The sequence below is a fragment of the Xenopus tropicalis genome, chromosome 5 (genome assembly GCF_000004195.4).
Source record: "Xenopus tropicalis strain Nigerian chromosome 5, UCB_Xtro_10.0, whole genome shotgun sequence".
Taxonomy (NCBI): domain Eukaryota; kingdom Metazoa; phylum Chordata; class Amphibia; order Anura; family Pipidae; genus Xenopus; species Xenopus tropicalis.
This window is the reverse complement of record NC_030681.2, coordinates 88,372,606-88,399,921: the sequence shown is the minus strand read 5'-3', so window position 1 is coordinate 88,399,921 and position 27,316 is coordinate 88,372,606. Positions and strand designations below refer to the sequence as shown.

At 35.4% G+C, this 27,316-nt stretch overlaps 1 protein-coding gene across 1 annotated transcript in view; it reads right to left on the bottom strand.

The window, feature by feature from the left end:
• Nucleotides 1-27,316, bottom strand: part of me1 (malic enzyme 1, NADP(+)-dependent, cytosolic) — a 165,907-nt gene that overhangs the window by 31,784 nt on the left and 106,807 nt on the right. Inside the window, exons 7-9 of the mRNA XM_002938454.3 lie at nucleotides 19,437-19,546; nucleotides 3,980-4,077; nucleotides 3,156-3,269 (exon numbers count right to left, since the gene is read on the bottom strand). Of these exons, the coding sequence (XP_002938500.1) occupies nucleotides 3,156-3,269; nucleotides 3,980-4,077; nucleotides 19,437-19,546 (322 nt within the window). The remainder of the gene's footprint in view (nucleotides 1-3,155; nucleotides 3,270-3,979; nucleotides 4,078-19,436; nucleotides 19,547-27,316) is intronic.

Sequence of the window (27,316 nt, the reverse complement as noted above, 5' to 3'; positions counted from 1 at the left end):
GAAAAAACACTGCTGGGGGGGGAGCAAGGGGGGGGGGTCTAATATGGTCTTTCTTTTTTTTTTATTATTATTATTTTTTATTTCTTGATGAATCAAATCGACATCAACATTGTTACAGTTGCATATTAAAAGTTCAATAAAATAATACAACAAAAAAAATAAAAATCGTGCCTTGTTTCCTTTACAAGGGTTTTAAATCAGTTCTAACTTCACCGATTTTATACATATCAAAAAACCAAAAATGGTAATAAAGAAAGAAAGGAAAAAAGAAAATAGCAATGCAAAACATATAAAGGAAAGAGTAGAAAATAGACATGAAGTAAGAGGAGAAGAGCTTTACTGGCTCCATGACTATATATATCGACCAGGATAAATAAATCTTAGTTTAATATGGTCTTTCTTATTGGTTGTTGTTCTGTCCTACCAGGGATGGGTCCGGTCCTTAACCCATTGTGTGCTGCCTGTAGGACGCCAAGAAAATTGTGCAAAACTATAAGATCCATGCAGGATTGCAGAGCAATTTGACAAAATTGGAAAACTGGGCAGAAAAAGGAAAAATGAGGTTCAAAGTTGAGAAGTGAAAAGTTATGCACTTTCGTAGAAATAATGTAAATGCAAGTTATACACTAAGGGGCTGATTTACTAAGACACGAATTCGAATCCGAATTGGAAAAATTCCGATTGGAAAACGAACATTTTGCGTCTTTTTCGTATTTTTTGCGATTTTTTCGGCGCCTTTACGACTTTTCGGAAATTGTCGCGACTTTTTCGTTACCAATACGATTTTCGCGAAAAAACGCGAGTTTTTCGTAGCCATTACGATTCGCTCGTATCTTGTCGCAACTTTTTCATATTGAGCGCTCGTAAGCGGCGGCCGAAACTTTCAGACTTAGCATGATTTTGGAAGCCTCCCATAGGACTCAATGGCACTCTGCAGCTCCAACCTGGCCCAAGAAAAGTCACCATACTGAAGCTTGAATGAATCCGAACACTACGAAAAAATCGCAACATTTTGCGCAACTTTCGGAATGGGTACGAAAAAGGCGCGACTTTTCGCGCAAGTTTTAACGCTACGAAAAAATCGCCAGATTTTCCTCAACATTCGGATGGCAACGAAAAAGTCGCGATAACTTTCCGAAAAAATCGCCAAATACCGATCATTATGAAAAAAACGCAATCGGACGCATTCGGCCGGTTCGTGAGTAAGTAAATGGGCCCCTAAATGTTGGAGAGATCCTTAATTGAGATAAATCTTGGGATTTTTGTACTTAACAAGTCTTGTATAAAAAAGGGCATTGACTCAAGGGATGAAAGCATAACTTTGCCTCTTTATAGGTCTCTGATAAGGCCTCACCTTGAGTATGCAGGGCAGTTTTGGGCTTCAGTCCTTAAGCAACTAAACTGGTAAAGGGGATGGAAAATGTAAACTATGAGGTTAAACGTTCAAGGTTTTCTCTGAGCAGTTTCAAATCGGACAGCCCATGTAAAAACCGTACTGTCCAGTTCCAAAACAAGCAGGTGACAACCCTATTGTGCTTTTTCCTATGTATTAGTAGTATGCCTGTTAAAATTTTATATACTACCATCCTGTTTTCCTGTAAAGTGTTCTAATATAAAATGTATATTGGAATTACTTTATGATAAAAAATAGCCATTGTTTTTCTAATATTAAATACATTATATTATATATATAGCATCGAAAAGGAATAGTTGGATATCATTTTTCCTTGTCTAAATCTGTTTTATAAAACCAATTATTGAATTACCCTTTAATTCTGCATTGCTTGCATATATTATAAGTTAGTGATGTCCTACCACATCCCAGAATTACAGCCTTGCATTTCTTAAATTGGGTGTGGTATTTCTAGAGTGGTATTTAACATCCCATGCTTCTTGTAAAATATAGGGAATCACTTTAAATCTGCCTCTACCTTCCTAGTAGTTTTTTAAATCATCTTTTAAACAGAGCATGTAAAAATAGCATGCATCAAAAATCTGAAATCCAAAATGTCCTTTATTCAGAAAATGTGTTGTTACTTACACTTCTGTAAAAGAAATCACAGGGTGCATTGCTTCCTTAGATTGTTTTTTCATTTGAACTTTAGGTTTTTATATTCATATCAAGCTTGACATGTCTCATGCGAAAGAAGTTTAGTTCAACAACCATTTACACTTATAACAGGATATGGAAATAACAAGAAAATGTCAAAAAGTAAGCCAGTAATTCTGTGTCAAGATATCATTCACATCATTTTTGAAAGGATAGTTAAGTATTTTTAAAATCAGCAAACATGATTTTACAAAAGGTTGATAAATGTACTAATCTATTACTAAAAGATCTTTATTAGAATCTATTCTGGTATCCTATTCATTTACTTCATTGGTAAACATATATCTTATGTTTAGGTTCTCTAACCTAATAGGTGCAAACATTACTAAATTAACAACACTTGATATAATTTCCTGAAGTGCATCATAATCTACAGTACACAATGTTTGGTAACTGCATTCATGTATTTCATGAACTGTTATGGGCCTTACAACAACCAGTTATAAGGATGACATGGGCACTTTCCATTGTTTTCCAATAACTTATCTGGTAGTCATAAATATACTTGTTGCTGGTTTTCTAGCCTCTTGCTTGATGAAAAGGAATAGTAGTACTGCAATCTTCTAGAAAGTATTTATTTGACCCACTATTGTACCATAATCTTGAATATCGTTTGTACCTCAATATTAGCAAATCTTTCCCTTGGGATGTCAGCCTATAGAGGGTTAATTTACCACCTCACAATTGTTTTATAGCTACTCCCTTTTCCATGGCATTGGTAGAAGCTTATCCTGGTGCTGTATATTTCCCATTTTATACACCTCCAGTTTGAATCCAGACCCATATTAGAAGATCATCCACTCTTTTAAATACTTGAATCTAGTAATCTAGTAATCTACCATTTCAAATGATTTGGTTCCATACCTGGTTGAAAAGCATGATTATAAAAGGGGGTAATTAAAATTGCTAATATTATATTACTGGAACTTTGTTGGATCCCTAAAGCTTACAAACATATCCAGCTCAATGAAGATAGCATCATGCATATTCCATTCTTTAGCTGCTGATTACTTGTTGAACTCAAAAACAAGTATAATTGGTTTACCTTCACTATTAACCCTTTGGAATCCACCATCCAGATGTTTTTGATTGCAGCATCTCTAGGAGTGCCTTCCTTCTCCATTGCCATAACTATGAGGTCAGCAATTCCCATGGCAGCCTTAAAACACAGACAAAAGTAGTACACATTAATTGACTAAAATACTAAGGACAATAACTTTAAATTAACTAATTCTATTTGAGTGCTTTTTTGCACTTTCTAGGGGTCCTTTACCAATCCCTGGGGCACAAGTGCAAAAGTGTGCCCCTTTGTGCTCTCTTGTTAAGTACTTGCACCCTGGGGAGCGCTGCTCTTTGCACCAAGCACTCAGTGCAACATCTGAGCCAGCAGAGCCCTGTCCTTACTGCTTGACTATGACATAGTGACAAGAAAGACCCTGGAGGGAAGGTGTATAGCTCCCAGAATGCGCTAAGGGACAAAGCAGATGAGGAGAACAACAGATTGTATTCAGTCAGGCTGGGAGTCAGTACTTGGGAAAAAGGGAATGGCTGTGAGGGGGTTCTTGCCAGGAAGTATGAAGCAGGAAGTGGGTTGCTACTTGTGCAGCAAGCTTTTGAAAAAGCTGAATAGCGTGCAATATCTGTAAATTGTATGGCATAATTTGCTAATAGTGGCTAAACCTTGTTAAACTTGTCTGCCTTGTCTTAAAAATGCCACCATAATAAATAACCAATAAAATAGGTGAATTTTTGTTTAAAGTTAGAGTCCCACCTGCCTCCTGCTTGTGTGAAGTTACAATATTTGACACATCTCTATAAGCCAACTAGTGTTTATTGTCATAATTGGACACAACACAGCTGTCAGCATACCTCTCCTGCTCCTTGGAACAAGACCGTGTGGTCAGACAGCTTGTTCTTCGTTATTCGCAAAGCTCCTAAAAGCCCAGCTACTGCAACTGCTGCCGTGCCTGCAGTTCAGGATTAAACAGAACAAGGGGAAAAGTGAGTGCATCAGAAACACAAAAATATTAATTGTCTTTATTTGGTCCTTACACTATCCGAAGACTATACAGTTAGACATTAACAAGAAAATACTGCAATGTATATTTTATATACTTTCCATAATAAAGAGTCTGCATCACCATATGAAGGTGTAAAGATTTTAGTTCTGGTGGAAAATGCAATATATATTGCCACAGCAGGTGCCTATTATAGGGCATATTTACTTGATGCTGAAAATGTAGATAGGGCCTATGTGTGTATGCAATGACAAAGACTGTATCCACCTGTTAATGTGCACATGGATGGATAGATAGATTTTGGCCCGGAAAAAGCTCAAAGGATGTGAAGTGACAGGAGGATGCCAGTACAGTCATTGACAGCATGCATAGGGCAGTAGCAGACATATGTAACAATAGCTTTAACTGTATTTATTTACTATATTTTTGCTGCAAAAACATTTACCTAATTTGTTTATTTTCTACCTAAATGAAATCTTTAGAAATATAACATGTTAGATTAGTTAGATCTTTCTCTCTATAATAAGTCACCAACAAACAATATTTTACATCAATGTAGGGCAGGCATCAAACAGTCTCTAAACACAATAAAAAAAAGTTGAAACAGAAGGATAGTGGACTCTGCTCCCAAAAGCTTATAATCTAGCCAGATAAGAAGTTCTAAACAAATGGAACAGTATAAAAGCTACTAGTTAAATGCAACGTTAAATTAGAAGAGTCTGTTGGTGTATAGATCTATAAAAGTCTCCTATGTCAGTTCCAATTCTTTAAAAGTTCATTTTTTGGCAACTTGTAAGGGTACAGCTTGGAATGCATTGTGGTTAAACAATCCCACTCAAATAAAAACAAACCTAGCATCTCACATAGAAATTTAACAAAATGTTTATTAGCCTTACAGGATATCACAGAAATTAAATAACTAGGAGCTAGTTTCTTTGAAGCATAATACGATCGTCTATGAATCTTTTCATCTGTGTTCTTTGCTGCTGTGATGCATTTTTTATATGGTAAATGATGTAATTATACTAACACATATCATTCTCAGTCTGTAGTCCTTGTCTCTTTAGTTTGTATATTTGATCACCTTTATTAGTGGACATCCAGTCTCTGCATTAAATAAAGCATTGAAATCTGACCACTGTCTGCCAGTGGTAAGGGGTTCATTGGTAAGCCTATAAACTATTTGCTATACTTTCATCCCCTTTTTTATTCTTGTAATAACAGACATATTAGCTGATGATTATGTAACAATATTCCTGTTGCAGAGCTGCCTATAATCCCTAAAATGGTATAACTCTTCTAGCAGATTTTCTCTTTCATAAAGGAACGTTGTCTGTACCCTATTTCTATGATCTCCTTATATCCTCTCAAATTCCACCCTCCTTAGTTTTGTCCCCATGGGGTAGGAAATGTAAGAATATGCATTTATAAACACTCTATTACTCACTGGAAAAAAAGCATTTTTAATTATCAAAACCAGAAATAAAACACAATACATACAGTTGCAATCCATTTCTGTTGAACCAAAAATTAATTTGAATGCCAGTCATATGCTATAGAATGGGCATACTGTGTTTAGAAATGTAATGAAACATACAAATGTATTCAATACATGTTTGTGAATATTGCTCTGCGTACTTTTCATTGCACAAATGGTTCCCAGATGCAGGAAATCTGTGTCCCTTTGTATGAGCTCCTAAGGCTGTAATGAGGTTTCAAGTGGCAAAGGAGAGCTATGGAAGCTAGATTCCTGTCACAAAACCTCAAAGGATATGGGCTATGGGGCATTCTGATGACCTACTGTTGTGTCTCATTGATCTGAATGAAAAATGCAAGTTTGCCCTATAGAAAAATAGCTGCCTTAAAATGTGGCATGATAACCATTCATGTCAATGGGAATGGGCATTTTGACCAACACTACTAAAAGTGATGATCAAAACACTACATTGTGTTTTACAAAATGTTTCCTTCTCTTATTTAGAGTTATGGTAGCTATGAGTAAGCTATGAATTAGGCCACCCAATTGTCAATTGTTTCAACACCAGAAAACAATGGAATATAAAGAGAAACATACCAGCAGAGAGAGTACCACTTACACTCTATTGTTTAGTGGGGATCTAAAACCTTTTTCCTGATCTAATCATGTTTTTAATCACCTTCTCTCCCTAATAAGCGAGCAGAGGGTCAACTACACAACCACATTTTAACATTAGTGATCCCCTGTTAAGACTAATATTTGCAATAGGTTGTTCTTGCTTTAAGTTTTCTCTGTTGTCATAAAAGGCCAGCATAAGAGGCTTAATTTTTGTCTTAGCTTTCCTATATTCTTAACTTTTTATGGTGTGAATCAACTTGTCCTGGGTAGAGAAAGAATCTCCAGAAGGGCTAGAGCGAGATCTCTCTCTCTCTCTCTGCAGATTGGCCAATCCTGTATATACAGTATTATGCCTATCTGTTGTAGTTTTTTATTAAACAAAAAGTAGGCACTTTTGCAGTTTGGTAAGCACCAGTTTGAAGGTTAAATTACTCAGTTTAGCAATCAGGTTTTTAAAGCTATTTTTATAATGCAGCACAACTACATATGTCCCTAGCAGTGCCCTGGCCAAAACATCTGATGTGATAGTAGCTCCCCATTGTGTAGGTTGCTGCCTGATGCTCGCTTCATGCAAAGTGAGTAATCATATCACTATATTTTCAGTCATGATTTCCACTTGTTCCAAATCTTGACATGTTGCCTTTGGCTTCTTTCCCAAATAATATTTAGTCATTATACTATAAATATCATTGACATCTAATGACATGTCTACTGACATGTCTGAAAAATTACTCGATTTAAATATTTAAATATAGATATATATATGTATATATATATAGCTAGCATGCTTTTAAAAACATTTGTGTTTGGAATATATCAATGTGTCCCAGATTTAATCACTTTATAATGTAGGTTGTTTAATTTATGGTCTTGGCTAAACTATAACAAATATATGTATTTCACAGCTGCTTCATTTTAATGCAAATTACCTTGCTCTGTTTAAATTAGTATTTAAACCTAAGAATGTAACAGTTTTTATACAGTTTTTATACTGGTTTGTGATCATTTTTGCTCCTTTCATTCCTCATTCCTCCTTTATGAAATAAAACATATGTTTTGGGTTTTTTTTATGGGAAACTAAGCTTTCTAAATCTGGATGGTTTCTTTAATTCCACTTCTGTAACACAATATCTTGCTCTAAATACCTACAAAATGACAACTATTTACATATACAAAAAATACTTTGGATTGCAATGCTTAAAATGCCTTATTAATACAGGTGGTAAGTGGTAAGTGCCAGTGCATGGCTCCCCCTCCATTAATTTTTTTCTGTTATTGTCCTCTTATTCTTTATGTTTCTCTTCACCATGTCCCATTTGCCCCTTATTTTATGTATGCGACTCTCTTCAATTCCCCCTTATATTATCTACCCATGCCATTTTATAACATTAAACAGCCTCATGCTTCTTAAACTCCTGTAGAAGCAAATATTGTTCATGTATTGGCATATCATTTTTTTCTATTTGAACTGTTGCATGTATGCTTTGTCACAGAGTGTTTGAAATTGCTGCTGTCTACACAACATTAAATTTCACTTCCTCTCATTCAAACACAAAGAGGTGTATTTATTACAGTGTGTAAGGCGACATCACCGATGATGTTGCCCATAACAACTAATCGGATCTTTGCTTTTATTTTCTAACTTGTAGTATTATTCATTGCCATTATGGTTTATAAAGAAAGGAAAGGTCTTCTGCATATACACTATGTTTACTAACTGGCATGGGCAGCCAGCCATTTGTTCTTCCAGCAATGAAAAATATATTCTGCTATAGAACTTTATTTCCACTACCTTTGGTGCCCAAAGATTGTCCTCACTGAGAAGGCAATGACATTCCCTGGCTGCACATTAGCTCATGAACTTTCAAATTTGGCATCCTACTGTTTTGGGTTACAAATGTTTTTGAAGGTCCGACTCTAATGCCAAGAGGCACAATGTGTAATAAAATATAAATTAACACCACTTGGTAAGCTCTCAGCTTTATGTATTTACTGGAAAGGCACACTATTAGCTACTATGTCATAGAGAAATGTAATGATTTTGCAGCTAATGGATTGGCATTCAAGAAAGTTAAGCAAACAAAATCCTTAATTTACCTTTAGACATTTATAGTTCTGATATAAAAGCACTTCTTTATTGTCATGTAATGTTGTTTTATTTTCTCATCAACTGATACATTTAGTACAAGTTTTACAATAGGTTTCATTAGAAGTTCCCTGGCACAGCAAGACCCTCCTGCATAAAGAAATCTAACATTTGATATGTTGATTCTAAAAAATCAATATGAGTACATTTTACCAACTAATTATGGACTTTGTTTTCTGGTGATCTCTAGGCTATAAGATACAATCTCTTAATCATTGATATATAATTTAGTATTCTCTCTTTTAAAAAAAACTGATCACTACACATTCATATAAAAGTTGGGGTTAGCATTAGACCATGTTATTGGGATGGTCTTGAAACACACAACTACCTTAAGTAAATGGTAGACAGTATGAGTGTTATATCTAAAAAGAGGAATATCTCATTAACTAAAATGCTTTATTGCATTAGGAAATTTCATGTTAAACTAAATGATTGATACTAATACTTATATGGCTTAGTACATATATGACATACAAGGATCACCACATTATTATAAGGATTTAAGATTTTATATAAATTGAAATTCATAGAGATTGCTTTAGGGAAAGTACATTAAAAAAACAATTCTCCATCTTAAAATTAAGTTTTAAGCACTGTGCAATGTTCTGTTGTATTTCTATAAATTATTAGCATCCGCTAGACTTGGCTTAATAGTGTCACCAAATATAGCATTGTTTTATCTTTGTATAATATACACAATATAATTTGGTTACATTGCTTCTGGGACTTACAATGATTTCTTCCTCATCAAACTAAATTTACTGAATTTGTGTACTTTTTGGCACTATCAGAGGCTGACTGAAGCAGCTGGCTGAAGCTGCACAGAAATCTGGGCTAGATTTCCACATCCTGGTCTGGATTTCTTATTTTAACCTCACCTAGTGTGTTTCCAACTGGGAATCTGCCATATGTTCAAATGGGGCTAAAAAGGCCCTGCACTTTGTGACGCACAGGCACACAGCACACCCACACAGTGGACACACACACGTACACACATCAAATGAGGTATGACAGAACATTTCTTAAGGGAAATCTGCATAAGATTTTCAAAATAATATTTATTGGGATATTGTAAACCCAACCAGACAACACCTAAACCCTGAACATCTATCAAGTATTAATAACTGTCAGATAATGGAATGGAAAGTATTTAAAAACAATCAATTGTAACACTGTTGACTATTTTGGGCCTATTAACACACAGCATATTCTAGTAGAATAAGGGCCACAGTAACTCAGTTTCACAGAAAGGGCCTCGCATGTAGACAAGGACAATAGTGTTACTTCACATCTCTGTGTAAAACACATTGTACCATTAGGATCAGACGGAACCAAAAATGTACCAAAAACTTTTTTCTACGAGGAATTATCCTTTCCTTTCTTATGCACATTTATTTATGTCTTTTTACCAAGAAAGTTAATAGGGGTCATTTACTTCAGAGTAAAAGTTCAGACTAAAATTTAGAGCACGTGATGAAGCAACTTATCAAGGTACTTGCATCCAAACATGATCCTGCACTTCCACATGGTTGCCAAAGCATCCATGCTGCATCTTCTGATGAATGGTGTTCCACTAAACGTGACAGTAGCTCCAGGGTATGGAATGCCCTTAGATGTATGCAATAAAAGCATTTTAAATCAGAAATACTAATGGTTCTGTTCTAAACTGTTTTTTGTTAGGAGCTCCAGGGTACCCATGACGTGTTGCATCAGTGGGCATACCAGACTTGCACCCAGTGTATTAGATTTAAACCCCATTTAGAATGTGCACATCAGAATTGATGAATTAAAATTACAGCTGCACACAATTATGCTGAAATTATGTGAAAAAGCCTGCATTATGACAACAAACTTGTGTTTGTAAATGAACCATAATGTAGTGGGTAGAGTTTTTAATCCAAGCAGTTTTCCAAAAACCTAGATCACTTGCTGGTTTTCTTTTCTGAGAGGTTTCTGTTTGATATGTAATCTATGTGTTTGTATATGAAGTGGAGTTTCAGTTGAAAATGTATATTTCAGAAGTATGATAAAATTTGTTTTCCTACTTATGCTGCTTGTAGCCAAAGAAAATATCTTCCACAGTACTGTAGGCCAAGGCGGCTCTATCACATCATGAGCACTATGAACTGTTGGCTGCAGATTTTCTAGTATCAGATTAAAAAAACAAAGATGTGCTTATGTGTGACTGACATGAGAAGAACATCATTTTTATGTTGGTTTGAAAAACCCAACATACTGTTCTTCCACTTCAGCTTATTCTTCCACTTTTTCTTCTTATTATTCTTAGCGCCCCCCATTTTCTAAACGCTACTCCTCCTACAGTTTTAGGGGTATAATGCCCAAACTCTCCACACTTGTTCGTCCTATAACGGAGCAAGTTGCTTGTGCTTTTCTAAGAGTTCCCGCCCCCTGTCAATTTTCCAATTGAGTTTGACAGGGAAGATTTTCAAACTGCTGCCAATCTTACAGCTTTGAGGCTAAACTCATCAAACTTTAATCACACAGTCATGGGGTCAGCCTGAATGAAAATATGATGATTGTTGGATGCCCAAAAGTGGATGGGGCTGTGAACGGCCAATCAGATTTTACCTATTGACTTTCAATGGGGAAATTCAACCTGCTGCCATTCTCACAGAATTAACACCAGGCTCCCCAAACTTTTCACAATTGGTCACTAGGGGACTGTAGTTTTAGTTTAGAAAAAGTGGGTGGAGCCACCAACAGCCAATCACATTTCTTTAATTGTTTTCAGTGGGGAAATTTTAACTGCTGCCCTTCCCACATGTTTAATGCCAGTGTCCCCAAACTTTTCACAGCTGGTCACTGGGGGACTAAGGTTAATGGTAAGGAAAAGTGGGTCAGCGCCACCAACAGCCAATCGATTTCCACCCATTAAATTTAATTTCTTTATATTTAAACTGATGCCAATGTTTAAGGATTAATTCTAGTGTTGTTAAACTTTGCAAAGTTAGGGTATTTGTGGTTCAAAGTTAGTAAAAGTGGGCGGCCAACATTTCACCTTATTTACTTTCAACGGTGAAATGTAAAATGCTGTCAGTCCCACAATTTTTATGCTTGAGTCCCCAAACTTTGCAGAGTTGGTCACTGAGAGACTGCAGTTTAAAAATAGGAAAAGTGGGTTGGGCCACTGACAGCCAATCAGATTTCATCCATTGAATTTCATTGGCTTAAGTATAAAATGCTGTCATTCTCACAAACTCTGCACAGTTTATCACTGGGTGATACAAGGTTTGAAAAATTGGGCGGGGCCACCAACCACCAATCACAATTCAGCTATTGACTTTTATTGGTTTAAATTTAAACTGCTGCCATTCTTTAACTATTAATCCTAGGGACCATAAACTTTGCATAGTGGTTTTTAATAGGTTAGAAAAACTGGGTAAAGCCAACAACAGCCAATCAGATTTCATTCAGTGACTTCACGTTTCACAAATTCTTTAAAAAGATTACATTTTTTGTTAGCCATATAAAATTAACCCCTAGGTAATACAGTTTTTTTTAGGATTCTTGGAATCCTTAGGTGACACTGTCCCTTAGCGTAAAGGGGTTGTTGACCTTAAAATTAGCTTTTAGTATAATATAAAGCTTGATAGTCTGAGGCAATCTGCAATGGTCGTCACTTTTTATTTTCTGTGTTTTTAAATAATTTAGCTTTTTCTCCAGTAGCGCTACAGTTTGGAATTTTAGCAAGTATATGTTGTTAGGGTCCAAATTACCCTAGAATAGAATGTGACTAGGAGAGGAGCTGATTAAAAAGAGATATAATAAAAAGTAGCAATAACAATAAAATCGCATTCTCACAGAGCTATAGTTTTTTGGCTGCTGGGGTCAGTGACCCCCCCATTTGGTAGCTGGAAGGAGAAGAAAGTAGCAAATAAGCAAAAACTATAACAAATAACAAATGAATACCACTACACAAGAATAACTGTTTCCCCCAGTAATTCAGTGGTAAATATCAGCTTGATAATTTTTTTCTAAATACATAATAGGATGTGTTGGCTTTGGTTATGCTGAAATACCCATGCCAATGATCCATGCTCTAGAAGTTGTTATTATATCAAGAGCAAATTGACTCATGTTCATTCTTTAATCCTGTTATTAGAAATGCTGGACTTAACACTATAAAAATAAAATGCAAAATCTTAAGCAAGGGTAACACAGCTGTGCAATTGCTGTAATCTTACTATAAATAAGACATATCTAATTGAACAACTGGATTTACAGCCTGCAATAAAGAGCTTATGAAACCTACATCTGATACTGTCAAGATGAAAACCCCAAACCAAAATAGAAAGTTCAAAATGCAAACCTTGATAATCTTTCCTCATAGTTTAATTGTTTTACTCCTTTCAGTAATATAGCTGAACATTTCTGCCCTCTTTCCAGCTCATTAATATCCTTCTTAAAGGGATTCTGTCATGATTTTATGGTGTACTGTTTATTTTAAAATTACACTGCTTACACTGCAAATAATTCCTTCTTCCATTTAAAATTGTATTCTAGAACCAACAAATGTATTTTTTTAGCTGTAATACTGGTGTGTAGGCAGCCATCTCAGTGCACTGTGCCTGATTCTGAACGTTAAGAAAAAGCCAGCACTACACAATAGAACTGCTTTCAGATAAGCTATTGTTTTTCCTATTCAATGTATTCGCTGTGACCCAAGTCTCATAATAGCAATAGGGTTTCTTGTATTCTTATATCTACAGCTAGGTGGGACATGGTAAGAAGTTTAGCAATGCAAACAAATTCTGAATTTTACTTTGGTCTAAAATGCTGAAATCTTCTCTAGCCAAACATGTTTTTTTGAAGGGTAAAGGGATTATTTATTCTATTTGGGGCTAAAGTTCCAACTGCTTTTCACTGTATTTAATATACTGGTGCCACTACCCTCTGTCTCTCACTGAATATAATGTATTTTGGGTGCCACTATACAAAGTATTTAGTATCTAGAGATATTGTTCATAGAAGTCAGTGTGCCATTATTTACAAGAGCATACTTTGTGTATATATACCTATATATCCTTTACTGTACAAGCTGATTGAGGCTAGTGGCACATGGACAGTTTTCCCATAGTGTACTTTAGCTGGCAGATAAATGCCAATCTGTTTGCTCTTTCAAAAATGAATATCAGTGCATTATTCTGCTAGAGCAGCACTATTAACTGACATCTTTTGGAAAAAAGGAACATGTTTTCCTGTGACAAAATACCTTTAAGAACTGGACTGCATAAATTGAGGCCTTAACAGTGATCTACAAAGAGCCACAATTTCATCACTTGAGGTAATGCCCTCAAGACAGTACAGGTATAAGATTCCTTATCCAGAAAACCATTATACAGAAAGCTATAATCCCTTTAATTCCTTAAACCCCAAGTCCCAAACATTTCAAATAATAGATCCTATACCTACACTATATTTGCTTTAGTAGCCACTGAGTAACCCTGCCTGGAATATCTTATCCACAAAATCCCAAATCTTCAATTAAGAGGCCCCAAACACACAACCAGTAAGTGTATATCTCGCATTTATGTTATTTTTTGATAACCTTATGTTTTTTTTTATAACCTTGTAAATTTAAATCTCATCTGCCAATTTGCTGGCCAGATCTCCAATTTAGTCAAATCTCTCTGCAAAGTGACAGCATACTGCACTAGTTATCCAAACATCAACCACAGTTTTACCAACCCCTGAAAGCATCTGCTTAGTAACCAGTCTAACATCGTAACAAATAATGCCCTTACACTCTGTATCAAGTATTTCAAAAATAGGGCAATTTACCTACATTTCCCACAAAAATATGCTCAGTGGAATGGGTACCCCACAATTAGATACATATGAGATAAAACATGTTGTGTGGCATTTTCTAACCTGATAACATTTCCATTTCAAGGACCAATGGTTCAATTTTTTGATTTGTGTGCTACAAAAGAACTGGATGTGTTATTACTGCATGGTTATAAAAGTACAAAATAGTGTTTTAGCAGGACAAATTCTCTTTTCATGGAGGTAACAGGAAAAACCTAATAAAATACCCTATAAAAAGGAATAGATAGTGCCTGTTCTTAGGTCATAATGTGTGGTATAAACACATATATTCAAGCTACTTCTTTACAACATCAAAAAGATTTGTCTTTGTGATAAAGTTACTTTTTAAACAAGAATTCTGCCTGAAGATTTGCTCAGTGAGTGCCTGCTCTTCTTAAAAACGGTGATATCTGCTCCCCTAGCTGAGTGGTGCACCTGAGCCTCTTTCACCCTGTGGGAGAGTTGGACATATTTTATAATCTTGCTTTGTGATAAAAATGCAGTTTAATTATTTGGCACAATGGTTAAAGATGTATTGGTGTCAAATACTGGAAGAGGAAGTGCAGTATGACCTCTTACTGCTCATTTCTGCCCTTACTGCCCATTACACTTTTTCACCTGACTGGCTGCACCTGAAAAAAAAAAATTGCTTTATTTAAATATAGTAAAACCGGGCATACACTATAAGATCTGCTCATTTGCTGAGGTTGGGCTATGGGAATGAGAATATGAGCTGCTGGAGTTAAGCCCGCTTCAATGCAGTTCTCGATTGATCAGGGAAATCAAACCTGCTTATTTTTAGCCAGATATTTATTGGGTAGGCCACCAGAGAGCCCCTTACACAGGCAGATAGGCTGCCTAATTGGTCTGAAGGGCTGAATCAGTAGCCTAAAGGAGAAGGAAAGGCTAGTAAAGAGTTAATCTCAAGCTGCAGGCATACCTTCAGTTGTCTCAATAGTGCCCTTAAGTCTCCCCATATTTCACCTGTTCAGAAGATCTGAAGCCAAACAGTAAGAAAAAACGCTGAGCTGTGTAAAGAAAGTTCCCATAATGCCTCGCTCCTGCACAGACACCCAGACCAAGTGTACATGCTCAGTTTGTTAGACTATGAGTCAGCTTCATGCTGATTGGCTCAGATCCACATTCCTAACGGGGGGGAGTGAGTTTTTGAGGGGGGGGGGGCAGGAGAGAGCAGAGAACAGAAAGCTGCATGTCTCTGGCACAGGCATTACAGACACAAGAAATCTTTTTTCAGAGAAGTCAGTGCAGCGTTTCTGTGAGTGCTTATGGCTGTATTTACATAGACCTTTCTGATAAAGCTTACTTAGTTTTTACCTTTCTTTCTCCTTTAAACGTGCCCGTGTAAAGACACTTTTCCTTCTAGGATACTTGAACTTAAATGATGTATTTGTTGTTTCAGGCTCTACAGAAAACAATGATTCTAAGAATAGGTGGGTGTTTTTCTTTAATAAATCAAATCTGAATTTTGTCTCTAAATGAAATATTTTTATAAGTTATACATCAGAATAAATGGAATAATAAGGCCAATGAAATGTTTTTAGTTTTTCTGTTACTGGCCCTGTAATAGGCTGGAATACTGCATTAAAGTCTTTCCACCAGCAGCTGTCTATAGATAAGTAAGTGAGAAAGCTGTATTGCTAAACCATGGATCTCTTATGGCACCACTGAGATCCTGTATAATACAGCAGAAAATCCTATAAATACAAAAGGTGTTAGAACATGTTAGTCTCAAATATTTAGAGGTGTGTTTTTTAAGGTTAGCAGGTTTTAATAAATGAGATGAACCAGATCTTTGCAATGTAATGGATATTATACTGAAGTGTATTTCTACCAATAGCAGTCAGCTTCTGGTATTAATTAACCTGGTATGTTTTCAAGAAGTCACTGTGCTTAAGCTATAGCCACAGGATATCAAAACCACCATCTCTTTTCTTACTGTTTTATGTAAATTTTCCATAATCCCTTGCCCTCTTTGCAAAGGTCAGCTAATTAATGGGGAGATTTATCAAATGTTATTATTAGGATTTTTAAAATTTTCCTACAATTTTAGAAGCAGAGTGAATTGTATCGCAGAATCATCTATCAAAACCTTTCTCCATTTTGCGCTCTGGCTTTTATCAATAGAATTACCTACAAATCTAAAGCAGTTCAATTCCAAAGTTTGCTAGAGGCAGGATACTTGCTAAAATATTTGAATGTGGATGTGACTTTACCTCTCTACATATATTTTTCTTTTTGTAGATGCTGCCACAGTGCTTGCTCAGATGAAAATGACAAAAATTTAATTTATTAATAATTTTTTATAATAATTTATTACTACAGTAGTTGTGTCCATGGCAACTGTTAGTGCAAGCAATATCAACTTTACTCATTTGCACCCCCCTCTTAAACTTCTTCCCACATTAGCCTCTCCTTCTTGCCCTATGTACCTTTGACTTCCTCCCTACTCCTTACATGTGCCTGCGATCTGTAGTACACACCTGCAGATCCTGATCAGGACAACGCTTGGGCTGGTAGGGAGCAGGCCTGGCCTGACGGGGCGACCCACTTTTCAGGAAATATTAACCACCAAATACATAGAGATGTTTTCAGTTACACCTTTTTTGGTAGCTAAAAAATAGACTTTTTTTGCAACACATCCCAGCTCTATAATGTATATAGATTCTTTAAAAAAATAAAATAAAAATAGCTCTTGTAAAATATCCTAATAGAAATAGCAAATTGTTTGCATGCTGCACCTGAATCCAATGTAATATGTACCTGGCAGTAGGTGCACAATTGACTTTACAAGTCCTGGTCTCATCTCACACTCACACTCCCCTTGTGAGCTGTAACAAGGAATTGCACAAGACCCCTGTCTACTGAACTTTGGTAGAAAAAAACAATATCAGGTTATATCACTTGTTTTGGAAAGTCTATAACTTCTTTGGAAAATAATGTTTTTAATAAAAGTAAGACAGCATTCTGGCAACAAGTCTTGCAATAATAATATGACAACTCCAATTTTATAATATTGGTACTGTATGTAGAACAGCAATCTGATGTGCCTAAGAGCAAGTATGTTAGTGTTCCTATAAAATGAATACAAATTCTGCAGATTAGATCTGTAAGATATAGTTGGGTATTCAAGAAGATTTGGTATAGGTACTGTTTACATTCCTAACCGTCCTTAACAGCAAGGTAAATGTACACAAGAAAATATCAAGAAAAAAATTCCAACTGGTGCTGAAGATGCTCTCCTTATGTGTTTGGGCCTTGCTACATATAAATATCACACCAGCCTTCTACATAGGCAGACTGAGTGTTTAGTCTGTGAGTGCAGTGTGAGCCAAGAATTATGATGTATTTTTGAGGAGGTATTTAAATATTCTGTGATCAGAAACTTTAGTAGGTACCTCTAACAGCAATCATTTAAAAGGTAAACAATTTTATTTGCAACAGTTAACAAGTGTTCCCTGCTAAACATCAAATTGCTCCAGAAGAGGGAGACCTCTGCATACAGGCTTTATCCAAAATAACTATTGCTATATCTCTCCTCTTTAAAGTGCAATAAAATAAATATCAAAATAACAAACACATTTTACTCACATTGTGTGAGTCTTAAACACATTGTGAGTCTTTGAGTTGAGCTGGTTTTCTTAACATTCTACCAGTTCTTGACACGTGTATTGTATAATTTACGCAAATTGTTTACATTTTTTTGCTCCTTGCCAATTTCGACTGTTTCCTGTGTTGTTTTGCTTGAAAATTTGCTATTGTACTTTCGCAAATGGCATAGTTTGATATTTATCAACTGGCTTTTAAGGATCTCCAACTCAGCTTAGCTAAATTTTTCCTGTTCACTAACTTTCCTTCTTCTGTTACACCCAAGTAAAACTGATATTTTAGGTTTGCATTATCAGGAAATTGTGTATCTGGAATACCATACTTTGAGAAGTGGACTTTTCTTTTTTGCTCTGTCCACTTTCCGGAAACTGTAATCAACTGTTATAAGAAAGTATTAGAAAGTGATACGTTTTATCTTGTGGGATTCTAATCACACACAGATCTATAGGGAGGTCTGGCAAATCAGCCATTTTCCACATGGAAAGATCTACATTAAATAAATATTCATTAAAAATAAAATGAGAAGAGAAAAATTGTTTCTAATTTTTTATTAAACTCATAAAGCTAAGAACCCCTTCCATATCCAACTCAAGGCAGATGTATGTCAGCTGATTCAGCAAGATTCAGTCTACTTATAAAGAGTGGCGATTTTAGGACAAGAGCTACCCTGGGGCGGCTCCTGTGATGCCATCCCCCCCTTCGACCCCAGTGATTACCTTTGTTGTGGCAGAGGGGGTCCAGGGGGGGCAGAATCACTTGTAATAACCATAAATTCAGCACTTAAAGTTACCTGCAGTGGATTTTGATGCCCCTTGTAACTAATGGGGTGCTGCTGTCTGAGGTGGGTTTCTCAACTTGCCTCAGGGCAGCAGCACCCCTGCCTATAACCACCAAACTCATATGTATTGATTATGGGCATAGCATGGGGCAAGGAGATTGGGTGTAAGATGCTACAAGGTAAGATTTCAACAAGCAAAATATAGTTTAGCAATAAGCTCTTAAAAATGTCACAAATTAAGTCATTTAAATAACATATCTAAATGGTGGGTTGTTTTACGATCATATGTTCTAAGTTGCACAAGTGAAGATATAAACCAATTAAGAAGAAGAAAATGTATTTAAACTGAAATTGTAAATGTATTTACAATTGAATTTTTAAAACTTAAATTTAAACATTTTTATAACACTGAAATTAACCCTGGAGTATGGAAGGCTCAACAGGTCTTAAAATCTATAAAGTACTATTTACATAGATTTTACTGGATGTTTTTAGTAAAATAAAAGCAAAGAACAACTCTTACAATAGGATATAATTCCATCTTGATGCATTGTGTAAATGTCAAACTCATTGAAATACTTCAACAGTTATAGTCTAGACTTTTTGTTTTTGTGCCCAATTCTATGAAAATTTTAGCCTTTTTACTCTATAAGCAAATGAACCCTTTCTAAAATTACTCAGTGGAATATAATCATTACACTTTGAATATTCTTTCCATTCAGTTGAATGCAGAAACAAGCACTTACTTAGATCCATTAGTGTTCTAGGGCTTACTCCATAATCTCTAAGATATTCTATGTCCTGAACACAAAATATAACAAGGAAATTACCTTGAATGTCATCATTGAAAGTGCAGTATTTATTTCGATACATATTTAGGAGACGGAACGCATTGGCATTTGCAAAGTCTTCAAACTGAATAAGACAGTTGATGCCATATCTAAAATGATAAAAAGGAGAATTATACTTGTAGAATTATGTGACTATTATTAGTTTACTGTTCAAAACATTGTATTTTAAATATAGGTAAGTTCTAGAGATGCTGACAAGGTATATTTATTGTCATATACTTGCATACACTCAAACAACTGGAGCAGATATCTGGATCAAAAACTAGAGACCCTGATTCTAATCTTATTGGCACTTACATATGCCTTACATAAGCCATTATTTCACAAATGCCCAGGGTGGCCACAGAAAAGGGCTGCACTTTTGGAGCAGCTATGTCGATAATTCTGTCTTTAGACTTTAGCAAACTATTGCAAAACAGCTTACCTAGTTTGCTGTGCTAATAGGAAAAAATATTTATACAATTCAGATATCTACAATTAGAGAAGTTAGTAAAATTTACTGAATCAGCTATGGTCCTATTTACTGTATAGTCCTTATCTGACTTTAAATGCAGATGCCTTTATGTCCCACATAACCTTTGTGTAAATAGTTTGATTTATTCATTCTCATCAGAATATGAGTAAAGCAAAAATTAAACAAGCATTTTTTTTTCTAAATTAATTCAAACTCTAATTCTGGTATGAGAAATTCTCTTTACTAAGATGGATTAAGTGGAAAATACCTACATATAAATACCAGTTTCCACACAAGTTTCTATATTACCCCTAAAATATAGTGAAGTCTGAGGAACTTACTGAATATATTGTGTAACATCCTCAATGTTGTCATTAGATTTAGAATATGTTCACAGCCAGCTGTACCCTAAAGAGGAGCTTTGTTTCAGTCTGAAACCCTAAGCAGTTGTGGCCCTTTTGAGAAAGTTCAAATGGACAAAGAAGCTATTAATGCTTTGTATTTTATGACTTCTGTGGCTTGTATAGAAAGTCCACCCATTATTGGAATGCTCTTCTTAAAAGGGAAAGAATCTAGTGGAAAATTGAACAAAGCTATCAAAACAGGTTTCTAGACATTGGAGGGGGAGTCTAAAAGGTGGCTGTGAGGTGAGAGAAGCATACTTCTGAAAAACACCATATTTTACCCTTATAAGTACTCCGATGTGCAGAAGTATTTCTGTATTTTAGCCTGCTCAGGCTACTGAACATTTAGGAGTTTACTGTTATATGTACAATGTAATTATAGAATGAAATCATATGTTTTGTTTTATTTATGCTATGTTTATATGCTGGTGTTCATTGATGTCTATGGTAGTATTTGGGTATAGAGACAGATATATTTGTAATTTTGTCACCTTATCCCCTCCCCAGTGTGCTGGTGCCCAGATGGAGTTGTGCCTTTTTGTGCACTTGTGTTCAAGGTGGCTACCGTTGATGCCATAAATTATCTCAGCAGACATTATAGATAAAGCCAGGAGGACAGGCAGGTTATGTGACAGACTCTTGGACTGCCTGTCAGGTTTGTGTGGCACACACAAAAAATGGGAGGGATTGTAAAAGATGTCTCTACTTCAAGTAGACACTGACTGATGTGGAAAAATGACAGCTGAATACTACAAGATAAATACATGATACAACATATAGCAGTTTTATAGAATAGATTTGTGAGTTGGTTCCTAAGCTCATTTAACAGAATATAGCTAATTGGGCACAGAAGGACTTTACTAAAATGCAGCATTTTAACCTTGAATCTTATTTCCTGCTAGAAGAATGTAATTAAATGCAATATGGTCTGGGCTGCTGTCACGTACCAGAGTTTAGGAGCCAACTCACAATATACAATATGTATATATATTGATACAAAATTCACAATACAATTATAATGTAATTTATATTCACATTACTAGGTGGCATTCTGATGGCAGCATTGGAATTGATTTATAATCAACATTAATAGCAATCAGTCTTGTAGCATTGACTTCTATGATCCCACGTTCTAATATTTTTATGATTTATGACAACCCATAAACTCAGCTTCTCAACAGCAGCCCACACCACAGCATATGCTGTGCCATCAAAAAAAACTTCTGTGGGCACCTTTAAAGGCATACGTTATAATTATTGCAGGGTTGCTGAACCTCTAGGCTGGAACTATAATTAAAATGTTATATGAGCTTCATCTCACAGAAATATGAAGCTGTTAAATAATTTAAACATTTTGTACTTTTTCTGAAATAATGAAATTACTTTTCTCTATCTCCCTCACAGCAATCTGTCTCTCTTCAGTTCCTTTATTTCAATGAGATGAAGCTTATAGTAAATCTTAATTTTGCAATAGTTCAGAACATAATTTACAGCATTTCTATCCTTATATTTTTGAAGGCTTTAGAACCTCTTTTAAAATACACAAAAAGGCTTTACTTTCACTCTAAACTACTTACATATGTATGTATTTATGTATATGTATGACTTTTTTCTGCTTTACTTAAGTCTGGTAATGACATGAACTTCTTTGTAGTCCTCATCAGTCATTTACATGAATTTGTTTCTTAGGTTGTGGCAGGGACCTCATTCCACCTTTGTATTTAAACTTCAGCACATATACATTTATTCTTATTGTTTAATTTGGAACTATGCCCCTGTTTGTATCTACATAATGTAAAGCACTATGCATATTTATGGACCTATATAAATAAATATATTACTGTTTAACCTTGCTCATAGAGCAATTTCCTATTTCCATTTGATTTATTTCATATATTTGAGGGACTTTTCACAGCCTCACAGCTTAGAGAATTTAACATGCAGTTAAAAGAAAGTGTTTATAGAGTTAAATAACAGGGAAAAAGGGGAACTGATCATAAAGTAGAGAACACATTAGTGATTACAATAAAAAAACTATTGCTCTTTAAGGGTACAATGTTATTTTTATTTTTTAATTGCTTATTTCTGATTCAGGTACACTCCTATAAATAGACCAGTCTCTCGTTCAAACTATTCCCTGGTTTCTTAGGTAACTGGAACCCTAGCAACCAAATAAATGCTGAAATTCCAAACTGGAGGTATAGGATCCCTTATCCGGAAACTTGTTATCCAGAAAGCTCCGAGTCCATAGACTCCATTTTAATCAAATAATTCATTAAAACTGATTTCCTTTTTCTCTGTAATAATAAAACAGTACCTTGTACTTGATCCCAACTAAGATATAATTAATCCTTACTGGAGGCAAAACAATCCTATTGAATTAATGTTTTAGTGATTCTTTAGTAGACTTAAGGTAAGGAGATCCAAATTACAGAAAGACCCCTTATCCAGAATACCCTTGGTCCTAAGCATTCTGGATAACGGGTCCTATACCTGTACTAAAAATGAAAACCTATCACCAATTGTCTCATTATATCAAACGTTAACTCAAAGGTTAATTCTTATATAGATTAGATTTCATATTTTCATAGAAAAGTAATGTAAGTGCTCATATTTTAGAATACAAAGGAAGGAGCAGCATTGACCATACACAGCATCATAGTCATTGATTCTATTAGTTCATAGATCTCAATGAAATTTATCCTTTAAAGATTTTTGCAATGCCCCATAAACTGTAAGGTCCTATACTGTATAATTATTGAAAAACATTAATCTGCTCTATAGCTATTAATTACTTAGGAAAGAATGTTTATTAGCTCAGAATTGACTCTTGAGAATTCACTCAACATAATGTCTGATGTGGATGGATTTTTCTGTCATTTGGTAAAAGAAATTTGCAGATGTTTTCACTTGCAGAGAAAAACTTTACAATAAGTGCAAGTGCTCAATTCCAGTAAGGGGCGTCTTGCAGGGGCATTATAGAGCAGGAAGAAAAGAAGCACACCTGTTTATCAGCACTCTGTTGTACGGAAAACAGTTAAAGTCAACTTTTATTTGTGTAATAAAAGTTTCAAACTTTTTTTTTTGTGTAGTGTATAATGTATTACAAGAAAGAACTACATTTGAGACAGCCTCTTTAGCGGGGCAAGGCATAGGCCTGTAAGTAGATTGGTAATGTTCAATATTTCCAAAACTGATGTTACATGGTGTTTGTTTGAAAGTATGGAATACTAGTGGAACATAGCAGCAGAACCTAAAAGTCCTGTTGAAAATAAATATCTAAGATTATATTGACATTTTTATCACTGTGATTGCAAGAGTGATCTATACTGGCTTTTATAGTCCAAAATAAGATATATGAACAGGTACTTGCACTTATTAAAACATGTATGTTTGTTATATATGCTAAAAGCAGGGGCATAACTACAGAGGGGGGTGCAGTAATATAGAGGCCATTATGGTCCAAATTAACAAGAAATTTCAATATGTCTTGGTAAAATAGGTGAACTTAACACTGTGTTGCGGCCCTAATTTAAATATGCTGTGGGCCCAGTAACATCTAGTTATGCTACTGGCTAAAAGAGATTAGTTTTAGTTAAACAGTAATTCTAGTTCTGCTGTGAGTATTTGACTGCACCCTATTGTCAGCAATGCTATGCTTCTGTCCTAGGCCAAAGATTCCCTCAAGGGGATCATCTGTTTTGCAGACAGTCACATCACTTTTAACTTATTTCTGTTCTTAATTACATGTAGCCTTTAGTATTGCTATGGTGTTTATTCAAGAACTGGGCAGGTCTTTATTTTATGATAATACACTTCCCAGTAATCTGTATACATTCAAATCTTTGCAGCACTGCCAAACAGAAATGGGAGCTGTGCATGAAATATAATAACAGCTGATATGATTTTGATTTTGTGGTAAAATAATTCATATGGTTCTTGTTTATACAGAAATGAAATAGTCATGTCACTGAATCTGGATTTCTATATGGCAAATGCATTTAGTATCCATATTTAATCCAGGCATAAATTAGGACCAACCCTCTTTCAACAGTGACATATATGGTAGTGGGGAACTGGCATTAGACTAAGCAAAGCACAAAAACTCTAAAAATGCATTTATTATTGCACCTCATGAATCCCTACTGAGATTGTAAGGCATAGATGAAAGAAGACTATATATACTATCAATCTGTGAAACCTTGGCAGCTGTATTAAATATATATATATGTTAGAAATATTCATGTTACAAAATACAGGAAAAGAAAAACATTTAAAAACAACAAAAACATTATTGTAAATGTAAAACCTTTTGGCTATCCATGAGAAAAACCTTGTGGTTAGAATGAATCATTCTGAAATAATTACCAGACTCTATGATCTGGTTTGCAGATAAAAAGTATCTTCTCAGATACGTGCACGCATTCAGTTAGATCCTTGGACAGAGCCTGGAATGGAGCAGGTGCTCCCACTAAACAACAGGACACATTTTGGTTAAAACTAATCATACTATTAAACTGCCTTTGCTACAGCTTTCCTATAGCAAGAAAACGAATGCACTATACAATGTTTTGCAGAACATATGGTTTCAAGTAATACCGGTTTCCTGGGAAATTGCTTTTATAATAGGATTTACTATTCCTTCCACATCTGGCAATTGCACATTGAATACAAGGACAGGAGCTTTAAAGGGATTCTTTCATGATTTTTATTATTAATAAATTACACTGTGTATTTTGCAAATAATTCATTCTACCATTAAATTGTAATTCATGAATAAATGTATCTTTTTAAGTTGTAATATTGGTGTGTAGGCAATCATCTCAGGTCATTGTACCTGATGCTGTGCTTTCAAAAAAAAACAGCACTTCACAATGGAACTGCTTTTTAGATAATCTATTGTTTCACCTACTTAATGTAACTGGAGAAGCCATGGTTGGACTTTGGTGTTCTACTATACGGAGTGCTATTCTCATATTTACCACTAGGTGGAGAATGGGAGCATTTTTAGCAATATAAGTATCGGCTAGCTGTTATCTTGTTACCTTCCTATTGTTCTGCTGATAGGCTGCTGGGGTGGGGAAAGGGAGAGGGTTACATCACCCTGAAGGTGGCCATACACGTTAAGATCCGCTCGCTTGGCGAGGTCGACAAGCGAGTGGATCTTCTCCCGATATCCTCATCTACGAGTGTACAATATCGGGCAAATGTATTCTAATGCGATCAAAATTATAACAGTGGCAATGGGCCCAGTTGGTTTGGGGACCGCATCAATGAGCCAATGCGTTCCTCAATTCGACTAAATCTTTTAACCTGCCTGATCGATATTTGCCCAATTTCAGGCCAGATATTGGTCAAGCATGTCCGTTGTTCCTGCCCCTACACGGGCCAATAAGCTGGCAAATTGGTCCACGTATGGCCACCTTTAAGCTGGTTTCGTACGATATTCGGTGTGTGTGGTGGATCGACAAGATGACCGATATTGCGAAGGCTGTGGATATCAGTCGTTTGTGTTTGGAATTTGTATAATGCTCAGATTACCTATTCAGCGTTTCAGTAGCTATATGTTCCCATTCTCACATATAGTATCAAACTATTTTGATAATTAATATGTGATTATAATTAAGGTTTTTTTCGGTTCTTTTTAAGCAGATATATGGCAGTCCAAGTTGTCAGAAATTGTTTTGTTAATATCTAAAACTTACAGAATCTTACTTAAACTACAGAAATGACATTTGCTAACTCATTACAGTGTGGCAAGAATTAAGATATTTCATGTGGCTTCTAAAAATGTTCCATGTGGTGTCTGAGTATCTTTCTGGCCAGGGTGTACCACTAGTGGACTGATTTAATATTCGATAAGTCTCTTGCCATAAGTCTCTTGCTGGGTGGTTTATAGAAGAGTGACTTGTTATTAGAAGAGAGAAGTTATAAACTTTGAAGCTGCATCTCACCACCTCTAGAAACAATTACTGCTAGCTATAAAATAGGAGTGAGACTTCTGTTTTTTGTTCCAAAGAATCAGTCTGATACACATACCCATCTGATTTTCCACTTAATGACAAAGAAGGTACAGTACATTAAAACTGTGTGGGAGAATCCAAGAAAGAATATAACCCTGTAGATTTTAGTGTTCAAACACAAAAAAATACAACTTCTATTGATGGTCCCTCAACTCCCTACTAAGAACAGGCATGTAATAGTGGCTATGCACCTTAGGCACACCATAGGCACTTATATTAAGAAGCAAATACAATAACAAATTATATAAATATTCTCCATATGCAACTGTATTTTAGAAATGTAACTTTACAAAACAATTTTTGTGAATGTTCATTACTGACAGCATTCCAGTTTAGAGCAGTGGTGTGCAGTATGCAAGATTACAGGGGCTTCATTGGAGTGCTTTTATGAAAATGATACTCCATCCCATTATACCCCAAGATTGCTTTTCTTGCTTCACCGTTAATTCTTTTCTAATCCAGTCTCAATAATACTTTTACAGTGGTGCATAATGTTCTGCTATACAGTGTGTACATGGTGTGTTGTCCAAGGAACTACTAATAAAAGCACCATATTTGCATAAAAACATATAATTGCAGAGAACTAACTGAATGGATAATGTGATTTTTTTATTGCACCATTTTTATTTTTTGTGTTTTTTTTTAATTATTTACAATTTTTGTGTGCAGGGATGTAAATGCTATGAGGTTGATAGGGGTTAATTACCCTATTAACTAGGCAGCATATTGGGGGGTCAGAATAATAGACATCTAATAGAGGACCTGTATAGAAACATAAACAATCATAAATAAGGCTAATGATAAAATTAAAGCCTCACATTAAATCTGTTTTGGCTGCCAGGGTCACCAAGATCATGAACTGATAACTGGAAGTCTGCATGCCTCTAGGAAGCACAAACTAATACAACACAAATTCCTTTAATAGGGTGGACTATACATACAGTGGCTTGCAAAAGTATTCGGCCCCCTTGAACTTTT